The 20,714-nt window shown below is 55.1% G+C and overlaps 5 protein-coding genes across 5 annotated transcripts; 3 read left to right on the top strand and 2 right to left on the bottom strand.

The window, feature by feature from the left end:
• The first annotated feature begins 1,251 nt into the window (after positions 1-1,251).
• On the top strand, positions 1,252-3,760 carry B0H18DRAFT_1021457 (aspartic peptidase domain-containing protein). Its single transcript, XM_048029539.1, has 6 exons — positions 1,252-1,693; positions 1,748-1,851; positions 1,909-2,057; positions 2,109-2,633; positions 2,686-2,938; positions 2,995-3,760. Exons 1-6 carry the CDS (start codon positions 1,511-1,513, stop codon positions 3,512-3,514), a joined length of 1,734 nt encoding a protein of 577 aa, XP_047890716.1. The 5' UTR covers positions 1,252-1,510; the 3' UTR covers positions 3,515-3,760.
• A 1,097-nt stretch (positions 3,761-4,857) lies between these two features.
• Positions 4,858-6,261, bottom strand: B0H18DRAFT_1021452 (regulator of volume decrease after cellular swelling-domain-containing protein). Its single transcript, XM_048029538.1, has 4 exons — positions 5,935-6,261; positions 5,658-5,869; positions 5,428-5,588; positions 4,858-5,310 (listed from the first exon to the last, which is right to left on the bottom strand). Exons 1-4 carry the CDS (start codon positions 6,141-6,143, stop codon positions 5,137-5,139), a joined length of 756 nt encoding a protein of 251 aa, XP_047890715.1. The 5' UTR covers positions 6,144-6,261; the 3' UTR covers positions 4,858-5,136.
• Positions 6,262-6,415: 154 nt separating this feature from the next.
• On the top strand, positions 6,416-7,316 carry B0H18DRAFT_956683 (SH3 domain-containing protein; the record flags this gene model as incomplete). Its single annotated transcript, XM_048042483.1, has 3 exons — positions 6,416-6,688; positions 6,758-7,171; positions 7,236-7,316. 3 exons carry the CDS (start codon positions 6,416-6,418, stop codon positions 7,314-7,316), a joined length of 768 nt encoding a protein of 255 aa, XP_047890714.1.
• Positions 7,317-15,366: 8,050 nt separating this feature from the next.
• B0H18DRAFT_1021409 (uncharacterized protein) lies at positions 15,367-16,380 on the top strand. Its single transcript, XM_048029537.1, has 7 exons — positions 15,367-15,467; positions 15,526-15,560; positions 15,618-15,781; positions 15,898-15,961; positions 16,019-16,116; positions 16,173-16,252; positions 16,310-16,380. The coding sequence occupies exons 1-7, from the start codon at positions 15,421-15,423 to the stop codon at positions 16,329-16,331; spliced, it is 510 nt and encodes a 169-aa protein (XP_047890713.1). The 5' UTR covers positions 15,367-15,420; the 3' UTR covers positions 16,332-16,380.
• Positions 16,381-17,495: 1,115 nt separating this feature from the next.
• On the bottom strand, positions 17,496-20,634 carry B0H18DRAFT_1021402 (S-adenosyl-L-methionine-dependent methyltransferase). Its single transcript, XM_048029536.1, has 6 exons — positions 20,518-20,634; positions 19,444-19,546; positions 19,311-19,393; positions 18,311-19,264; positions 18,157-18,257; positions 17,496-18,108 (listed from the first exon to the last, which is right to left on the bottom strand). Exons 1-6 carry the CDS (start codon positions 20,615-20,617, stop codon positions 17,914-17,916), a joined length of 1,536 nt encoding a protein of 511 aa, XP_047890712.1. The 5' UTR covers positions 20,618-20,634; the 3' UTR covers positions 17,496-17,913.
• Between the last annotated feature and the right edge of the window lie 80 nt (positions 20,635-20,714).

Below are 20,714 nucleotides of genomic sequence, written 5' to 3'. Positions count from 1 at the left end.
GACGGGAGCTTACTACGTTCTAGTTTCGCTATGCTATGGGTGGTTAGCAGGAGCGCTCGATGTAGAGCTAGGACTCGAGGGAGGTCTGGGACGTGTCAAACACTACTGTGCATGTATGTTGAGCCTGTGTGACCGTGCGGTTCGAGCAAGCAGCCCGCGGACCAGGCGAAGTTGTGGAGTGCTCGGAACAGGTGGTAGGTACACCGAGATGAATAGTTTCAGAGTCCAGACAATGAGGGCGTGGGACGATGGCGCAGATCCAGGGACGGCATGCATGATCATAGCATTGTCAGTTCATGTCAACAACGCGCATGATGAGAACATCATTCGAGACGATGTCCCGAGATTGTCGAGCGCCCTCCTATGTAGCCTCTTGCTGGAAGTATCTCTGTCGCGTCAGCACCTCTACGACGATGGCCGTACTTCACTAAAGACGAGGACACAGATCGCCTACTCCTCCGCACAACCCCTCATCTACCAACTGAGTGGTCGCGACGCATTGATGAGTTTAGGGCTCACTCCCGTAGTTGCGGCGAAATGCTGTGCTCCGTAATCAATACACTCGCTAGCTGAAGGGTACAGTGGGCGAGGCGCCCGGGTTTCTTTGAAGGGGTAAGGGCGTTGCGGTCGTCGCACAGATCCGAATGTTGTTGCTCATGGCTCTAGACTTCCGGCCTAGGGGCGTTGAGTATCGTGGAGTGATTTTGCTGACATCGCAAGTCGACCTCCACTCGGAACTGATGACCTGGGAGATGAGATGAGAGAAAGACCAAGACAACAGAGAACGGGTACCGCACAGCACGAATCGGGGCCAAGAAGGGTTGCCGTGATGAAACACAGGATGATGACCACACACGTATCTCTCCCAGTGTGAACCGCGAGCACCCCTCGGGGCTTGGTGCGACAGTGGTGCAGCCGCAGGCAGCCACCACCACCAGCTCATTTAGCAGAGACACAGCTCCAGCATCGGCGATTAGGCACCCGATTGCGGCCTTGTCTGTGGCTCCTGTCTCACTTGTCAGCTAGAGTTCCGAGGCAAAGACAGCACCCCTCTTCGTCCTGCAGCGTGTCGACGGTAGAGGTCGTGTACTCGAAGTGGTGTGTGTAGACACCTGCATACGCGTTCTGAACAAGATGGTACGGGCGGAGGGGAGGAAACGCGATCACGGGCAGGGATGCTGTGTCGCCAAATCACGGCGATTGATCGTCCCTCGCGCACGCGTCCCGGAGGCGCCTGCGGTCGCGCGCACTAAGACAGAAGCATGTAAGGCGAGTGAAACAGGAGGGAGTAGGCTGTTCGCTCCTCTCTGCTCGTCCACCTTGGTCGTCGGCGAGAGAGCCTTCTTCGACGTCTTCTTGCACGACTTCTCTCCTTATTTCTCCCTTCGCCCAATCTTACTTTGCGGCTAGAGTATTTTGTCTTGGTGCGTGGCAACGGGTACTGAGACGATCGGGAGAGCTGAATGACGCGTCGTGCAGCGTAATTTTTGTCGCGTTACTATTGCATAGGATGTCTATCATGTCGTCCTCGAAGAAAGCCGCGTGCATCGCGTTCTGCCTCGCCCACCTTGCTTACGCTCTCCCTGGTCTGGGCATCACCAAACGCGCGACGTCCCAGGCAGCGGCCCCCACCACCATTGACATCCCTCTCCACTTCGATTCGAACGGTAGATATGTGATTCCAGTCGTCATGGTACGCAATAACAACTCAGGATGAGGCGTCGAGGCTCACGCAGACGATGAACAGTCTCCTGGCGCGAACCAGCAGAACTTCAACTTTACGCTTGCGACCAGCACAGGTCTCACCTCTGTTGCGGGTACGGGATGCAGCTCTTGCAGCGATATTAGCTTGTGCGTTCCTTCCCTTCTCTCTGAATGTACACTCGCTTAGTCGTGAATCCATGGCAGGTACAACCAGAGCGCGTCGAGCACGGCGAAGTCTCTGAACGGGAACGACAGCGTATCCTTGACTGGCGGATCCTACAGCGGGTCAGTTATCAAGGAGGACTGCACCATGACTACTACAGGCTCTCCATGGACTTACAAGAACCAGACGAGTAAGTGACCGCCTATGGAAGTCGCACACGCCAGTGCTGAGCCCACTGTAGTCGTCGTCGCACAGAACCAGCAGAACGGCACCGTATTCGGGAGCGGAGCCTCCGGCCTGCTCGGGCTCGGCACGAACCGCTTCTCCTCCGCGCAATCCAGCAGCTCCTCTTCGTCCTCAGGCTACACCGCCGGCTTCGGCGACACCATCTTCAGCCAATGGCTGCAGAACAACGCCAACCAGGACAGCTTCCAGTTCGGCATGGACATCCTCCCGCCGGTCGCGACGCCCACGAGCACGTCCGGTTCCGCGGCCGCCTCGCCGACCTCGACCGGCGCGGGCACGCTTCACTGGCTCGCGCCCGACTCGTCGAAGTACAACCAAGGCGGCCTGACGTACAAGAACGTGCAGAGCAACTCGTCCACGGTGTACTCGGCGGGGAGTCAGCCGGATTGGTCGGTGCCGCTCGACGGGTGGAAGGTGAGCAGCGGAGGGGACAGCTTCGATAGTGGGGACCAGATGATGGTCAGCGTGGACCCGTACTACACCGACATCTACTTCCCTGCCAAGGAGGCGCAGCTCTTCAGTAAGTCGTTCCTCGGTTGGCGCTGACCGAGGTTATTGACGGATCGGCGTAGATGCGGTGATCTCTGGTTCGTCCGTGCAGTCTGGCTTTTCGACGCTCGGCTCGCAGTCACAAGCGTGGGAGGTACCCTGCGGCTCCAAGGTCTCGCTGACCATCAACATCAACGACCAGACGTTCACGTTCGACGAGTCCGTGCTCGTGCGGCGGGCAAGCAATGGTGCCTGTTTCAGCGGTGTGGAAGGCTGGACGGACTCCTCCGTCGAGGAGTACATCTTTGGCGCGCTCTTTGTCAGCCAGGTGTACCTGTAAGTCGCGCCCGCTACATTTCTGTGCACGTGTAGCTCACCCTCGCTCGCCGTAGCGTCTTCAACGTCGGGCGCAACGGGACCGACGCCGTCGGCTTCGCACCCAAGGCCGCGGCCAAGAAGTCCACAAACGTCGGCGCGATCGCCGGGGGCACCGTCGGCGGCGTCGTCGGCGTGCTCCTCATCGGCATCGCCGCGTTCTTCTACATCCGCAGCCGCCAGGACCGCGCGATCCTAAAGGACACCGTCGCGATGGTCGAGGAGCACAAGGCCGCGAACACGATCCAGCCGTACACCCTCGGCGCCTCGCAGCAAGGCCGGACGGGCTCGCCCGGCGTGGACGCGCCTTTGCTGTACGGCGGTGCGACGGCCCATGAGGACGATGTTGCGCCGCCGTCGTACGAGGCGAGCGAGGCGGGTGGCTCGGCGGTCGTTTCGGGCGGGCCGGTGAGGACGTCGAAGGGCGAGTATGTGCGCCCGGTGTCGACGCAGACGATCGGTGCTGGTGAGGGTCCGTCAGGGCCGAGCCAGCCTCCGCGCATCGAGCCGAACCGGATGTATAACATCGAGGAGTGAGAGGGAGTGAACTGTCGTATTTATCGTAGGCTTCGTTTAGTCGTATGCATTGTATCCGTCGCCTTTTGTGAATTAAGTGGAATGACCTGCATGATGTGAAGAATAACAACAGCGTGGTGGTTGATCGGAACAATCAATGTTTGTGGATTCTAGCTGGTTTGTGGGTGCGGTATGCACGACGTTCAGCATGCCTGTGGTTGAAATGACAGTGGTTAAGCAGGCTCGCCCCAGCGCGTGCCATCCAGAATGGTCTAAGTGGGTTTGCCATTCTCGGCTGTAAGTAGCAGTAGTGTGTAAGTCAGTGCTCAGCGCTCAACGCTGATCCATGTACATATATACTACTTGCCATAGGTGCTACTGCCAGGCAGCCAAAGTATATGTGGACTCGTTCCAGCACGCACTGGATACTTGCCAGTGGCTGGCTTGTCGAGAACATCGCCGCGGCACTCCTTGAGCTTTTCCACAAATTTCCTGTGTTCCCGTACGCTTTTTCGAGTGGCAACGTTTGCCACCCGAGAATGCATACAGGATCACAGGAAATTGGTGGACTGCCACTCAAAATACTTATATGGAGCTTCTCGCAGTGCACACTTCGTCGACACGGCGCTTCAACAAGAACAGCCATCCGACAGCTGTAAGTCCGACGATGAGGTGAAAACTGAAGGTGCGTCACCCGGGAATTGGCTGCTATTACTTGTGCATCGAGGACACGTTCGACACGACGCTCGCGCGAGCGGTGGGACGCGAGCTGGGGCAGGTGGGTCGGGGAGCCGCCCACGTACACCAGCTCCAACAAGATGTCGCCCGAGATGCACATCGAGGACAAATGGGGTGCGTACATCCTGAGCAGCGAGGCGGAGGACCGCTGATATACAGTTTGTCGATGGCCGAAGGTCCTGGCGGTTCGGACGGTTGGGTCGAGTACGAGGCGCTCGGGGAGACGCTGCGGTTCCGCGTCGCGTGCCAGGAGGTCGGCTCGAACATCGTCGAGGCGTCTTTGAGCGCAGGAAGAACTCGAGATTTGTGCTTGACATGCCTGCTGAGATACAGGTAGGGATCCTTTGGATGATGGTGGTACGTTCTCTTGCGAGTTCCGGTTCTTGACAGGGTGCTGAGGACGCGTTAGTCGGTAGTCATCTTCGCTGTGAAGAACAAGTCCGTGTAGAGGTCTGTTGACGAATGCGAGCCGTTAGTAATACGCACACTCAGCCGTGTGGACGAGAGAGCTCGCTCGCCGATGTAGCTACGAACTATCTGCGTAGAACTGGTAGCTGAGGAGCGGGTTTGTGTTTTCGTCTGTTCCGGATCTTCACCAATCAATGAAAAGGTATTCAAACGAACAAGTCAGATCGAGGGTATGACAATGGACGCCAGTGCGATCCTGCGTGCTCTTGGGCAGCTGGTCTCGGCTCCGTCAGTCGCAGTTCAGCCAGCCTGATTCTCTGGCTATTCGAGAGTAAAATGTCGTGATTTTGAACTTAGACTGCATAATACATGAGAGCAACACAATATTCGGTACACAGCTACTTTTGGACGCACTGGGGGTCGTTTCGGTCTCGTATGCCGAGTACACTGGCAGCGGGCAGCGTAACGCGTGGTTCCCGTCAGAACGACGCCATGCATCAAGGCGCGTTTTCCGCCGTAGGTTCGCTGCCCCCGGATGCACCGCCCGCATTTTGCTCGTCCTCGCCTTCATCGGCACCCTTCTCAGCCCCCTCTCCTTGCGCCCCGCCCTCAGGCTCCCTCTTCTTCTCCCACGGATCGTATATGATCGACTCCAGATGCTCGAGCGCCGCCTATCATTTCCCATCCACATCGGAGGGGACATCAAGCGCAACGATAGAAGGCGAAAAAGGGAGAAAGGATGTCTAGTACGGTGCATAACGGTTGTTATTGATGAAATCACTGCGCACCCGGCCAACCTCGCTAAGCTCCTCGTTCTCGTCGCCGTTGAACGTCTCGAATGCGCCGGCGTCGATGAAGGCGTCGTCGCCGTCTTCATCCATGTCGTTGGCGGAGGCAGGGTCGGGATGAAGGGATGCGCAGAGGGAGAGGGCTTCGAAGATCGGCTCAACTGCACAAAGAGCAAGAATTTGAATGAACTTAGGTCAGCGACAGCAGCCCGGGAGATGGATGTGCTCACGCGATGTAGCGTCTCTTGGTACGATGATGAGCTCCTTCATCTCAGTATCAGCGTCCTCGTCGATCGGCGCTTCACTGTCTGCGAGAGCAGCAGCTTCGTCCAACTGGCAGTATATTGACGGGCCCGATTCTGCGCGCGAGATGGCGTGCAGAGTGATTGAGGGATACTCGACCGACCACCCGCGTCCGTTCGCAGACAGGAAGACCAACGCGCTAGATCGAACCTACTTCAGCATTGCAGCGTTTGCACACTTTCTTCTAATGATATGGAACCTTACCTTTCGATCACGTAGAGTGTTCCATTTGCGAGGTCTTCCAAGGGAAAGCCTTCGAGTGGAGGATCGATCGTAACGGATACATTCTCCTCCTTATGGCGCAAGACTGGCGGTATAGAGGCGAACGACGCGGGCGTGGATGCTACGATGATTTTGTGTTCCTCTGGGCTGATATGATTGGGAAGAGCGGTGACGAGAGTGAACGGTGCCATTGCGAATTGAACTTTTTGTGGAGAGCAGAGGCGGGCAGAGGAAAGACGCGTTGGTGGCTGGAGAGGCTCGGGCAGTGACCGAAGGTGACCATCAATCCGTCACGTCCACCCATGCCGGACAGGAGCGGTGCTCGCCGACGAGCCCGCTTGGGTGGACGCCTGAACTCGTCGTTCCTCCTCGTCCACATAACCACCTCCATCCCACTTTCTCTACTCATATATTATTTACTCTTTCACGCTCTATCACTCGTCTGTGATTCTCTGGTGCTATCATGGCTCCCGACCAAGCATATCTCGCGCACATCCTCTCGCAGACCCGCGCGAACATCGACTTTCTCGTAGCGCACAACCACATCTCCCCGGCTGATGCTGAGCTTATGCGCAACCGGCTTCCGTCTGCGAACGCAGCCAGCGCTCCTCCCATCGAGGAAATGAGCAGCCTCTCTGTCAGCGCACCCGGTCGCCGCGCAGTCCCTCTTCCCCCGCCTCGCTCAGCCCCGACCCACCGTGCTCGTGCGGTCTGGGCGTACAACGAGGATGGCTCGGTAAGCTACCCCCGTATGCCCATAACACAATGGGCCTCCGTTTTCAGAACATCGCTGACACCGCCTCAGGAACCCAACGATCTCTCTTTCTCCTCTGGCGAGATCGTCGAAGTTATCGACGAGACGAACGCCGACTGGTGGACCGGCCGGTGCCGCGGCCGCCAGGGCCTCTTCCCCTCGAATCACGTCGAGAAGCTCGACGGTGCTGCTCCTGCGCACGCTCCGCCCATGCCTTCCGCCTCGCCCGCGTACCAGCCCGCGTACGCCCCGCCCCCGCAGCAGTACATGCCGCCGCAGCCGTATGCTGCGGGTCCGCCGCCTGCGGAGAAGCCTGCCTATCGTCCGTTCGGCGCGGTGTACGCGGGCCGTGACCAGCCCCCGCCGCAGCCGCAGCCACAAGGGGTCCCGACCAACTCGTTGGGGCTGCAGCAGGACGCTGGACAGGAGAAGAAGAAGAGCAAGTATGGCAGGCTCGGGGACACGGTCAGTCGTTATGTTTCTGCCGCTCGTCAACCTGCTAATCATTGCAATTGTTTCTTCTCTGCAGATGGCTACCTCCGCCGCTGGCGGTGTCGGCTTCGGCGCGGGTGCTGCGATCGGCAGTGGTATCGTCGGCGCTATTTTCTGAGATGTCCTCGCCCTTCGCATTGCCACTGGCCCACTGTGGTCGCGGCGGTCATCCTCGCATCTTTGTCTCGCTTAATCTACTGTGTCTTCTTCACAACACATCTGTATATTGGTGACTGACGGACGGACTCGCAATCTGCAGCCATGACGGCTTGCCTACATACAATAGAAAATGGTATGTCTGGTTTGCAGGCGTTAGAGCGGGCGCAGGTGTGTACTTGTTGGAGGCATTCGGATGAGCTGCTTTCCCTATCACGACTATTTCCGCGCGGCGTAAGAGCTCGTCGCAACTGGTGCTGTGAGATGTTCAAATTATAGCGGTCGACCGGTCATCGCGCAAAGCTCACGAATTGTGAATACATCGTACTTGTGAGTTGTTTAACATACGGGTCCCTGCGGATGGGCGTTGCGATCTGTTGCTGATATATATGCTGTTCTTCACTGTGCCAGACGATGGCGCTGAAGCATGGGAACATTCATGTCGAGCTCGCTATTGCATGCTACTACCAGAACATCGCGTGGTACGGAAGAGCGCATCTCGGTCCCGCACGGCTTCAACCTCGAAGCAATATCCGGCTGCCGATGGATGCTGTTCTCATCATATGTTGGCACTTCTCGCCGGCGATGCAGCGAGATGTATGGGTGCAGAAAGGGATCGCGGTGAACGGTGGCCTGGGAGTTATGCGGTAGCTGACATCTGTGCTTCAACAGCTTCGCGGCTTCTTGAAGTACAATGGAGGTAATTTTGATGTTGAGCGCTGTTGGTGCGAGGCCTGACATAGCGTTCTGTTCTGTTCTTGAATTCGCAACGGTGAGCCGTGAGACCGATTGCAGTCCTTCACAACACAGGCATGAGCGGCAACGAGGCCGTGCAGGGTACGCGTCATGGTCGAGACGGACACAAGTGAGGAGGATCAGGCACCGGATCGACAGCTTGAGGGTATATAAGCACGTCCTCACCGCTGCACCACATGCTAATAGTACTCACAGCTATGTCCGCAGACGAACTTGCTCTGATGATCGCGACCCTCGATGTAGGGTGAGTTGCGCGATGATACTTTCGAGCGACTAGTGAACTCTTGTGGCATTGTGTGTATTGTTCTTGACCTACATATACAGCGATATATACATATGACCGCTTTCTCACCTTCGGGTGGGAGGTGGACCTCATGTGGCGGCGCCGGAGCCTGTCAGTAGCGACTGGCTCTTACATGTTGATGCATATATCAGCAACAGTGTACCTGTATGCATTTGTGGTACTTCAAGTTGTCACAGGCTGTAGAGTGAGTCTAAGCTCATGTTGTGTATGACATACTGATTCCAGTTCAGAGGTAGAATGATCTTGTCTGATGTGAGACTGGACTGAGCTACAGTTCATCATGCAGTGACTACATCTTGAATGTAGTGGGATTGTGTGCCAGTGCACTTTTCCATATTGCCAATGGTGGTATGTGTGATACTGTCCATTATGTCCCATAATACCTCACCTTTGCACCTGGCAGTCTTCACAGCATTGCATGCCTATGCCATCAGTATTCATTTGTTGTTGCTTGCATCTGCCATTCTTGCATTGTCTGTGGTGCTTGTTGCAGTGGAAATAGTGAGTACTTTCATTGCTGCATGCTCATGCAGTCCCTAAATCATGATCAATACCAGTATGAGGCCTGTACACTGACAGCAATCACTGTGCCTGATCCTGTTGGTTGTGTTACCTACTCATTGGACAAAATAGTTCTTCTGCAAGTTTCACATACTCCCATGTGATTTGATTGGCACTCATGTGTTAATGTACTCCACAGACAATGTGCAGTGCATCTTCATTTGGTTGGCAACAGAGCTAGACTGACAATTGCAGCATTGTGTCTGTGGCTGCAGTTGGTATAGCCAGGCAAGTATGCAGCATTGTTGCTGAGGTACTACTGGTGGTGGCGACATGGCAACATGTAAACATAATCAAGCTTGGCAATGAACCACAGGTTGATACCTCAATTACAACTGTATTGCTCAGAGATGGTCAGTACAAAGTCAGTCAGTATATAGGCTTTGAAACTGACCTATTCCCTTCTGCATATTGTCAGGTACTGTCTATTTTATGTGAGCTTATACCATGGAATGCATGAGCACTCAGTATCAACACTCACCTGGCTCAGTGCTATCCTCAGTCTTCTGATCTTGGAGACAATACTGATTGGGATCAATGTGAGTGTCAAGTTAGCATGCCCACTACAACATGCTGAGACTAACATTCAAAATTTAGACTGATGATGGATTTGTGGTACCCATAATCTATGCATGTGTTGATTCTCAATCAAGGGAAGGTTATACATTGAACTAGACATATTCCACAGGCTTCAACCAGTCCTACTCACACACTTCTATCTCAACTTGCATGAAGCAAATTCTGTTGACATACCTTCCAATGAATCCCAGATATCTGATCTCCATTTCACACATGTGATGGGACACATTGCAGGTGTCGGAGAGAAGGTGTGCGTGCGACGACAAACCCACACCACACGCGTACTCGTCCTAGATGCAGGGAGGTCGGATGGTCGAGATGGACGAGGGCTCGGTGGAGGACAACGGTGGATGTCTATAGCACGTAGTTAGGCCGCCGAGACTCAATGAAACACTTACAAATGTCGAATGCAACTTGACGTGATTCTACTCGACTTGCGACTCGACTTGCTTTGCACCCGCGACCGCAGTTGTCGTGTCTAAGTGCCGAGGTCGGGACAGCGAGGCGAGAGAGAGAGCGAGAAGTGGGGATCTGATTCGATGGAGAGACGGGCAGCTCAGCCCAGTACTTAATACACACGAGAGGAGTTCTAGAACCTTGGAAGCGCGAGAGGGATAAAAAAGTAGAAGAGAGGGAGAGAGACGTCGGCGAGCGAGAGATGGTTCGAAAGAAGCGCGAAGCGTGAGTGTTTGACGTATCGGGAAGGAATGATACCTAATAAGGAAAGTATTGTACAGCAGGCATATGGGCACCCTCCTGGGCGACGGACGTCCCTTGAGTCCCCTTCCAGCGTTGACTGACGAACCCTTGTCTCGGTACGTGATTGGCAGCTCGCACGCGGTGCTATTTACTAATCGCGACCTGGTCCCCCAGCAGGTGCGGCACTCGGCGTCGCGGCGCTCGTCTCGTCCTACTAGTGGGTCCGCGTCGCGGCCTTCCGGTTCGTCGCAGGCGCGCCGGTAGAGTCGAGAGTAACGTAGGGAATTGTAACAAAAAAGAAAAAGAAAAAGAAAGACGTGGGATGGGTTTCCCTTCCACACAGGCTCACTTCCCTATGGTACAAGCAGCTATCCAGAGGAAGACATTGATGTATCAGCAAGTGACCTTGATCTGGATGGAGAGCTAACAGAAGAGCAAGAGATGGATAGCTATGAGCAACTGCCAGAAGCCACAGGGGCTGCCAGGCCCAAAGCCTGTACCAACTCACCTGATGGAGGACTACATAGGGCGGCCCACACTAGATCCGACAATTGTATTTCAATGTCTGTGCCTCCGTGTCAGTTGCTTGCTTCAGCCTTGAAGGTAGTTCATAGCGGAGCTGAGTTCAGAACAATGACTGCCATCGATATCGGAGACCTATTGTGTACAGACAGTGCGAGGCGAGACAACTTTCAATTCAAGGCCAAGGAGGATACACAGAGATGCCAAAGTTCAAAAAAATACCTGGACCTACAATTACGAGTCACCGACCGAAGCCTTGCTCTCCGAGTTGACACTACTCACTGACCGTCATGCTCGAGAAACTGCCACAGTAAATTGAGGCTACCGAATTGACCATGGTCCAAGTCCGTGAGTCCGTGACATGGTCTGCGGTAGCGTGCAGGCTACTGAAAGGCGCACTAGGTGCCTACAAGAGGCACGCGATGACGGTTGCGTAGTCACCCGCGAGGCTGTACAGCTTGACCGCCTCCGGCTCGGGGTCGATTTCCTCCAAGCGCGTCGCAGCGCGCACAAGGATCCGTTCGTTGTTGAGGGATGTGTCCTGCTCGACGAGTACGCTCTGAGCGAAGGCGACAGTGACAGTGATAATAGGGCGAAAGGGGGCGCGGGGGAGTATGAGACACATCTCGTCAAGAAGAACCCCCGACGAGCTCTTCGTATGCGGCTCCGGTGTCCGAGGATGCAGCGGACGAGGTCCCATCTACTTCTCACCACCGCCGTCTTATTCTGCGCTGAGGCTGACACAGAAGATGTACTGCAACACCGCCGACGCGACCGTCTTGACGAAGGCGCGAACACGACGCGAGATAAGCGTTGACGCGTTCAAATCTGGTGGTCACGTCGGGGAGAGAAAGACTGTCGCGCTATCCAGTCAGTTTCAGGTTGGGGCCAAAAGTTCGACTCGAACTCACAAGGTGTCGTGTCAGACATCTCGGGATCGCGAGGTAATACGCAGCAACCCATGTGCAAAGCAATTGCGAGATGGACTGCTTGCATATCTGTCTCTCGATGGCCCCACAGCGCAGCAACGACCTACCCATTCGTCAATCGGCTGTCCACGACAGAGAAGAGAGAACACAGGTGAGTTACTCTTGAACTGACTGCATCAAGCAGCACGCTGGTTCACACACATTGCCTTGCCCCAACCATTCTGTCCGCGTGTACCATTGGAATGACACCCGCCATGGATCAGGAGCACCTGCAAGAGCCTATGCAGACCTCTGTCCTCGGCCTCGCCAACCTACGTGCGTATGCAGCCCGTAAGCCGGCGGTCCTTTACTTCGAGAGTGCATAAGCAAATCACAGACAATCAAAGCCAGTAGTTCGTCGTGACGGTGGCTTTCGCATGCCTCTCCACCCGAGGTTGATTTTCCAATTAGCTTGAGGTGCGAAAGCTCGAATGAAGTGTTCTGTACGGGTAGAGCTTCTGTACGTTGAACTCTGCGTGTAGTATTTGTGATCTGCAGTTTCGTTAGCCTACGGTGAACAACGTGTCAGGCCCCTTCACGACAACAATCAGAAGATAGCGCACGTTCGGTCTGAAGTTCCTGTAGCCCGCTTCACGGTAAGTTATGCGATAGCTTGTTGATAGTGTAGGAATTCTGCCAACGCGTCTCGTGGGTTGCGCGTACGCACGCGGTAGAGTTTTGCCCACAACGGCTGGTCTGCAAACTCTATCCCCGCTCGATCGACCCCTATCTGAGAGGCGAAGTCGCGACAGCACACTCACCTCGATTTGGACCTCCCATTCGCCGTTCCGGTAATGGAAGTACAAACGCGTGGAGTTTGTTCGGCATGCTCGTATTGTCTGAATCTCGCTACGTTGGATCCGGCCTAGAGAGGAATGGACAGACGGTCTCTGGCCGCCCGAGACGCGACAGGAGGGTTGCCGGCGCAGTCAAGAGGGCAGAAACTAAGTTAGGCTCTGGCGAAACTAGTCGAGCTCTTCTCCTCGTTTACAGTGGCGTGAAGGAGAGCAGAAGGCAGTCGCTCGGCCCAGAGATGTGAATGCACAGGTACAAGGGTTTCTCGCGTTTATCCCGAGCTTCCCGAATCGACGCGTATTGTCGAGCAGTCGTTCGAGTTGCGTTCAACGTTCAGAACGTTCAACAGCGATCGAACTAGGTGGCGGACCACCAACGCTGAGTCAGCAATCCCAGATCTCCCGACGCTTCCCCTTCGCGCACAAGCTCCCAGGCCGTCCCAACCTGCTTGGCAGACGCACAGCGAACACGTCGGCCATGTCCCGCCTCAAGCCTCATAGGCCTCACTAGCACTGCCCAAACATCTCTACAGTAGTGCCACGCATGACGTGCCCTGAGCACAGGCGCGGCGGACACTCCATCGCGAGTGCACAGAATCCCCGAACAGTGAGCACAGACACCACGCAGGTACTAGTCCTCGCCTCGAGTCGGAACATCCTCGCGCAGACCTGCAGTGTCTGCACGACCATCGACTTTCTCGTTACGCGCAACCATATTCCCCAAGCCGATGTTGACCTCTCACGTACGACTGGCTCCCTGCGATCGCAACCAGCGCATCTCCCATTGAGGAGATGAACAACCTCTCCGTCGGTGCACCTGGTCGCCGCGCAATCCCTCCCTCCCTGTCTCGCGCAGCCCCTACCCAGCGTGGCCGTGCGCTCTGTGCGCACAACGAGAACGAAAGTGTAAGCCATGCACCATACTAAATGACAAAACGCGTCTCCACCTCCACATGCTGCTGACATGCCCACTGCTTCGACCGCGTACAATCTCGCGAACGCTCCGTCTACGCAGCAGTAGTAAGTGCCGCCGCAACCGTATGCTGCGGGCCCGTCGCCTGAGAAGAAGTCTGTATATTCTCCGCTCGGCGTGGTGTATGCGGGCCACGACCAGCCCACCAGCATGCGTGCACGCTGTCACGGTGGGCTTGAATGCAGGATCGCGGGGTATGTGCTCCTTGATAACCACCACTAGACAGGACACTCATCCTGGCCCGAAGAAGCCATGCTACTGTCTGCAAGCCCCAGGCCCTTCAAGTACAGTCGCGCGGGCACGTTGATCTGCGCCTAGTAGCCTACGCGCCGGCGGGGCCATGGACATGGACAGATAGTGTGCGCGGAAGCAGCGCCATCGAGTCCTGTGTATGGTCGTATAGTGAACTGGCTGCGGCACCGAGGATCCACCAACCGGGGGTTTTTGTTTTTATCTGGGAGGATACAGAGGTCGTGGTGTGCGGTCAGCGGTGCGCCCTCCTCTCCGTTACAGAGGTCTTCTTTAGAATCTGCTAGGGGAGACTGGCGGTGCACGGGGAATGGACATCTGCCTCTGAGTCGGCTGGGCTCCCACAGTATCATGGGCAGGAGCGACAGGCTCGGGTACACGGTTAGTTGGTCTGAGCCTGTCTCAGTGTCTGCTCTAGTACCCACATTACAGTCTGCTCATAGAGCCGATTTCGCTACTCGTCGGCTCGGATATTACAATCGACGGTGGCGTCGTCAGCAGCACCGTCTTCAACTTCCCCCAGCTTTCCAGTACTCGCCGTGACCATCTTGCCTAGTATCGCTTGATCCGCTCTGGCTGTTCGCGATCGATACACATGTCTGTGCTGGTGACTGGCGGCCGATATTTCAACCACATCGAGGTACGTTCGTCCAACTTGAAACTGCAGGAAGACTACCCACGTAAATCACAGCAGTGTCGTACTCCGTTGGCATGCGGACACAGAACAGATGAGAATTGGAGGTGCTGGACTGGGCGCAGCTGCGGTATTGGCGCACGACGTCATTGTCGACCACTCATCTATCATGCGTAGAACCGCATTGACGCATTGCCGATACCAAGTACGCGGTTCACAGTGTATCCTTGTGCGTCACAGTTGCAAGGTGCGCTAATTTGACCGAGCCGTCACACACAGCTGGGTATGACTGTATTACAACGCGTCCGTCTTCTCTTCTCTCCCTTCATTCGGTTCGAAGTTGATATGTTTTCATCCCGTGCATAGATGAACCATGCTTGGCGCGCAGTGCGGGAGCTGTCAGCATGCAATTATCATGATGCTAAGTCTCCAGAGAGCCAGGAGAACATCCACATTATCGGCCTAGGCATGCAGGACTTCGTTGCCGTTGTCAAGTTGAGCACGGCCAGACTGTTTTGAGCACCTCTGCGGTCATTCATTGGACTCAGACTGTATGTAATTCATGTATCTGCGTCTGCGCTCCTGGTCTACTCTTACGTGCTGTGTGGAGTTGAGACCAGAAAGCGCCCTCGCCGTCAAGAACGGCGGCTCACGGCGGGAGAACTTCACAGACAGTCGGTGTCGCGTTGTTTCGGAACGGGCTTCTCACGCTAAGACTATCCACAGGACAGTAGCACTCGAAAACATCGCATGGAGCTGTATACGTGGTTGATATGACTTGGAAGACTGATCATTACAGTGTGTCCCTAGCAGAGGATGTGTTATGCATCGCGAAACCAGGTACCTGCCGTATTATGAATATCAGTGGCACGGCGTCAAAAGACACGAATTGATCCATGCCACAAACCGTCTGGGAACCACCCATATTCTGGTTACAGCACGTATACGGTTCCGCGCATCTGCGTCGTATAACAGCTCGGTCTAGCGAACGTCCGTCATTGCTGCGACGCACTAAGAGCTCACAGCTATGTCGACGGATAGACTCGTACGGACGACCGAGATTCTCGATGTAGGGTGAGTTGGCCAATATGGACTGTCAGTGCGAACGACTCAAAAGTGGCGTGAGCGGCAGATTTGTACACAACTGCTGCCAAATAGTAGCGTGCGGTGAGCGCAACTTGCTGAATGGAGCTTGCGTGCACTTTTTGTGACCTCCATGCACAGCGATTTACACCTATGACCGCCTCCTTACCTTATGGTGGGAGGTGGACATGATCTGGCGGCGCCGGAGCTTGTCGGCAGCGACTGGTCTATACCTCTTTCTGCACATATCTACAGCAGTGCTCCTGTATGCACAGATAGCCATCCAGATCGTCTCAGGATGTGAGGTAAACCTACGCTCTTGCCGTGCACGATACTATGTGGACACTGATTTGTTTCAGAGGTAGATTGATCCTCAGGTCTGGTTGAAGACGCACGGTCACTTACTAGAGGGATGTTGTACAGCGCTCACATCTTCTTGATCGCACAGATATGTGCTGCGGCACTGTTCCATTTCGCCATTGGTGGTGCGTATTGTAATACATTATTGCGTGTTCGCCACCATGATCTCACACGCCCCACAGGTATCACGGCTCTACGTGCGTACGCTATCAGCGACCGCTCTGTGCCGCTAGCATCTGCCATTTTCATGTTCTATCTGACATTTGTCGCGATAAACATAGTACGTGTATTTGTTGTTACCTGTTCAAACGATCTCTCATGTAGCGCAATCATCAGTATGCGATTGCGACAATAGTGGTAGTTACTGTACCCGATCCTGTTGGCTGTGTAATCTTCGCGGATGGCAAAGGTTTGAGGTATGTTACCATGCTGTTGTTATTCCTCGTCATATTTTCATGAAATGCACGATGCAGACCATGTGCGACATCACCTTAACTTCCTTTTGGTAGAGCTCGGCTAACAACAACAACTTTTTGCCCGTGGCCCCAGTGTGTCTTGCGGGGCAAGCATCCACCATCATTGCTGAGGTATTGCTGGTGGCGTCGACCTGGGGCCATCTGTACAAGGACGGGCTCGCTCACCAAGCAAGAGTTGACACCCCGATTACAACGGTATTGCTCAGAGACGGTGAGGAAAGCTGGATGAAGTCGGCTTTGCATCTAACTTCTTTCCTGCGTGTTCCAGGCACTGTGTACTTCATGTAAGTTCACGTCATGCCTGGATCAGATAATCAAATTCAACGTTCACTTGGCTTAGAGCCATCCTCGCTCTTCTCATTCCCACTACGGTGCTGAATGCAATGTCTAGTGTGGGTACCACAGTCCTCCGCGATAGATCACTGCCGTCTGCTGACAAAATCACCTCCATTAGAGCTTAGCTTGTGTTCTCTCACCAATCATCTACGCGTGCGTGTACCGTCGAAGGCACGATCATCCCTAAACACAGACATGTCACACAGGCTCCAAACAGTCCTCATAACGCATTCTACCTCAATCTGCATGAAGCGGTTTCGGTCGACATACCTTCTGGCACATCACAGATATCCGATCTCCACTTCACGCGTGTGGTAGGGAGCCTTGCGGGCTCGCTTCCCTACGGTACACGCAGTTCTCTGGAGTTTGGCGGTGTGGATACGGAAAGCGACATCGATCTGGATGAGGAGCGAATGTACGAGGAAGAAATGGGTATCAAGCACTCGGCGCCGGCCGCAAGGGACGGTAGTGGAGAGCCCGAGAGCAGTGCCTGTGCACCTTATGCGGACCCTTTCTTTGCGGAGGAGGATCTGAAAGTCGGGTTTGTCTTGGTGTGACTTCCGTACTCAGCCTACAGCTGCTTCCTCCCGATTGGCTAGGCTTCATCACGTCGCTCCGCTATCCTAGTGCTCGGATCTTAGCGTGGATATAGTATGGACTATGGACCTATTGTACATTATTCCGTGTAGTCTCGTCGATCTGCTAGATGTACGAACCTCTGCGTCTCGAAGTCAATACCATTCAATTGCTGCACAAGGCCTTCTAGACCGTGGTGTAACCAGTGCGCCAATCCTGGGCCTGAGGATTACACAGCTCAGCTTAGGTCACAGACGTCGATCTCAAGTAAGCCTCGCAACACTGGAGTGTTCATGCAAAACATTCCAAGCAATGATACTCGCAACAACTGTTATACGTTCAGATGGTATGCCGATTCCGAGGAGCCTCCGCGAACGGGAGGCGAGGCTTTCTAAGTACATTACACTACACTACTTAGAGCACCGACTAGATTACGCAACATTAACGACAATAAAGATAACAATACAACACTGCGAGCGCGAGCAGAAAGCAATTCGATGCTAGGTCATTGAGTTGGGTTGAGAGCAGAAAACAAAACAGGAGCAGTGTAGCGAGCAACGAGTAACTTGAACGAGCATGCGAGTGGGAGGCATCCGGCGTCCGGAATCCAGAATCCATGTGAGATGGAAGACCCAAGTCCAGTGACAGACGAGTCCAGTGATGCGAGACAAGAGTCCAGCCCAGGATCGTCATCGTCGCAGACGAGAGCTCCGTACGGGCTTAGTCCGAGTGCTCGCGGTATTCTCAAATTGCTGCTTGATGCTGGCGTAACACTCGCGATCTACGCGGTGCAGGTAATAGTCCCCGCCGAGGCCGTGCCAGGAGACGTGGCCGGGGTGGTAATTTTTCTTCGTTACTTGGAAAATCGCGCTGATGTCGTCCAACTGGAATCGCGTGAGACGCTGCGACGGTGATGGACGATAAACACTCACATTGCGCTCTGTGACACCTGAGAGGGGAGCGAACTCTCGCAGCGAGACAACAATAGCACCTTCCTTCAAATCTAAAAACTTCGGGCGGATCGCCTCGTTGACTGCCGCCAAATGGATAAGTAGTCGTAGCAAACCAAAACAACCATGCACTCACGCAAAGGCTCAAACACCCTATTATTCACCAGGACGACGTCTGCCTTGGGTATCAGCTCATCCACGCGTCTGCTCTTCAACATATCCCCCTCCTCCAGCTCCACCTCGCCCATCCTGAATCCCCACATCCTGCACCGCACCTGGAACTGCTCCAGCTGGCTCCGCGCCAGCTTCGCCGGCTGCTCCATGAGCTCGATCCCGTAGCTCGTGCACCCCGTCTGCAGGCTCGCCTGGAGCACGACGTTGCCGACGCCCGAACCGAGGTCGAGGAAAAGCGAGCCCTCGTGCAAGGCGGTGTCCCGGATGATCCGCGAGACGAGCGTCGGCATGAGCTCGCCGTAGGCCGAGGAAGAGAAGGCTTGGTAGTGCTTCAGTTGAGCGACGTTCGGCCCGACCGCGCGCTGGTAGACTTCCTCGACGACGCGTTCGATGACGCCTTGAGGTATGAATCCCCATGCTCGCACGGCCTCCTGGAAAGCATTTGGGGGCAGAGGATCGAAAGGGTCTGCCGGAACTGGCGGATACTTCAGCAACCGGAGGAGCGCGTTGATCGCGTTCATGACCTTGAGGAACAGAGGCCCGTCATGCTTGTTGATCGCCCGCTGCAGGAGGCGCAAGTAGTCCACCGAGGGTGGCCCTAATGCACACGGCGTTGCGTGGTTGGACAGGTCGGTGAAGGAAGACATTGATGATATAGATGAAAACGAGGAGACGGATGAGACGGATGAGACAGAGGAAAATATTGAGGACGAGGACGTCGCGGACGAGGATGCTTCTGATACAGAGGGAGCAGGCGATGATGCAGAGGACAGTGGCGGGGGAGAGGGCGAGGATAGTTCTGATTCGACTATAATTGGAGGCGGCACGGAGGGAATGGGTATAGGCATCTCGACGTCTGCGAAACATGCATCTGGCAGAGTCCCGAACATCGCGCGCTGAGGTGGAGTCAGGTAGTCTAATGAAGGGTGAGTCGTGAGTTGGCTAATTAAGAGACGACTCACCCTTCAGTATGATATGTAGCGTACTTTCCAAGCACATTATAGGATTGTAGTGGTCGGGATCCTTGGGTGCCAATAAAATAAACCTGAAAGGACGTGAGACCCAACGTCGCATGGCAGCATATACGAGCATTACTTTTCAGATGCCCCAGTGTTTGGGTATTCGAGCTCAACCACAGGATAATTTTCTGAGTGTGGCTCAAAAGAGTTATCGCAGGGGTCGTTCGGATTCTGGAAGTCTGTACGGGCTCAGCTGACGAAATACAACGCGCGAGAGGATCACCAACATGGGATGTACGTTTTCATGAGGTCTCGCACGACAGCCTCCGAGGTCAAGCAGGAGGGACCCGGCGTTCCGTCTTCGTCGGTCCAGCATTCCCGCGGTAGCGGCGTGCCCGTGCGAAGTACGGAAGGAGAGCGCGACCTCGAGGTAGCCCTAGAAGGAGGCATTGGCGAGCGCGAGGCAGAGGGCTAGGTGCGAGGATGGCGCCGTGCTAGACGAACGCGACGGCCCGGGCGCCAGATTTTGCGCCGCGTCTGCGGGGGCAGGTGAAGCGGCACGCTGTTTCTTCGCTGCGTGAAGAGGCATCTCGCACTCGGCACTCTTTCGTTTGCCTTTGGGATCAGCAGATGGTGATTGTGAGGAGGAAGAGGAGGACGTCGCGGATCGCGCCTTGACCTGAAGGGCGCCTGCATCGGCATTACGCACCAGGGCCTTCTGCACGACGACCACGCGCGTCCCTGAGCTCGACGACGCGTTCGACGCGCCTGTTCTCGCGTGTATGGGCTTGGAGAAGAAGGAGTGGTCGGACGAGGAGGGACGGGGCGCAGCCATGGCGGGCGGAGACAGGAGGCGGCCAAAGACTGGGCAGCGCAGACGTCGAGCGGAATGGCTGTGGCACCCGCGTCACTCTGCAACTTTCCCGCGTCAACGCCGCGTGCAGGCCTACTTGGGCCCATCACGTGCATAGCGTATGTCAAAAATTGAAGTCAAGCAACACAGGTAACTTCTCCGGCACCCACTGCATCATGACGGTCGGAATAATCTCCAGCCAATCTGCAGAAGGAAGCTCGTCCACGAAGACCAAGAAATCCAAGAAGTCTCGCCGGGAAGACGAGCAGGACAAGCCAGAAAGTCATATAACGGAAGTAGCGGGTGGTGTGTATGTTCTGCTGCCCGATGCATAGTGCGATCGTTCGAAAGGCTTACCTTCATGTTCAGATGACAATGAAAAGGCTGAGAGGAAGAGGCGAAAGAAAGAGAAGAAGATGAAGGCAGCTGAGGGTGTCGGGGAGGAAGACCACTCCATGGCCGTGGACAATATCAGTGAGTCGTTTCGCATCACGTCCATGCAATTGAAGTCGAGAATAACCCGCAGACGATGGTGAATCCGCGCAGCCAGAGAA

This window comes from Fomitopsis serialis (assembly GCF_022376445.1).
Source record: "Fomitopsis serialis strain Sig1Antser10 chromosome Unknown B0H18scaffold_61, whole genome shotgun sequence".
NCBI lineage: Eukaryota > Fungi > Basidiomycota > Agaricomycetes > Polyporales > Fomitopsidaceae > Fomitopsis > Fomitopsis serialis.
This window is presented reverse-complemented; position numbering and strand designations above follow the sequence as displayed.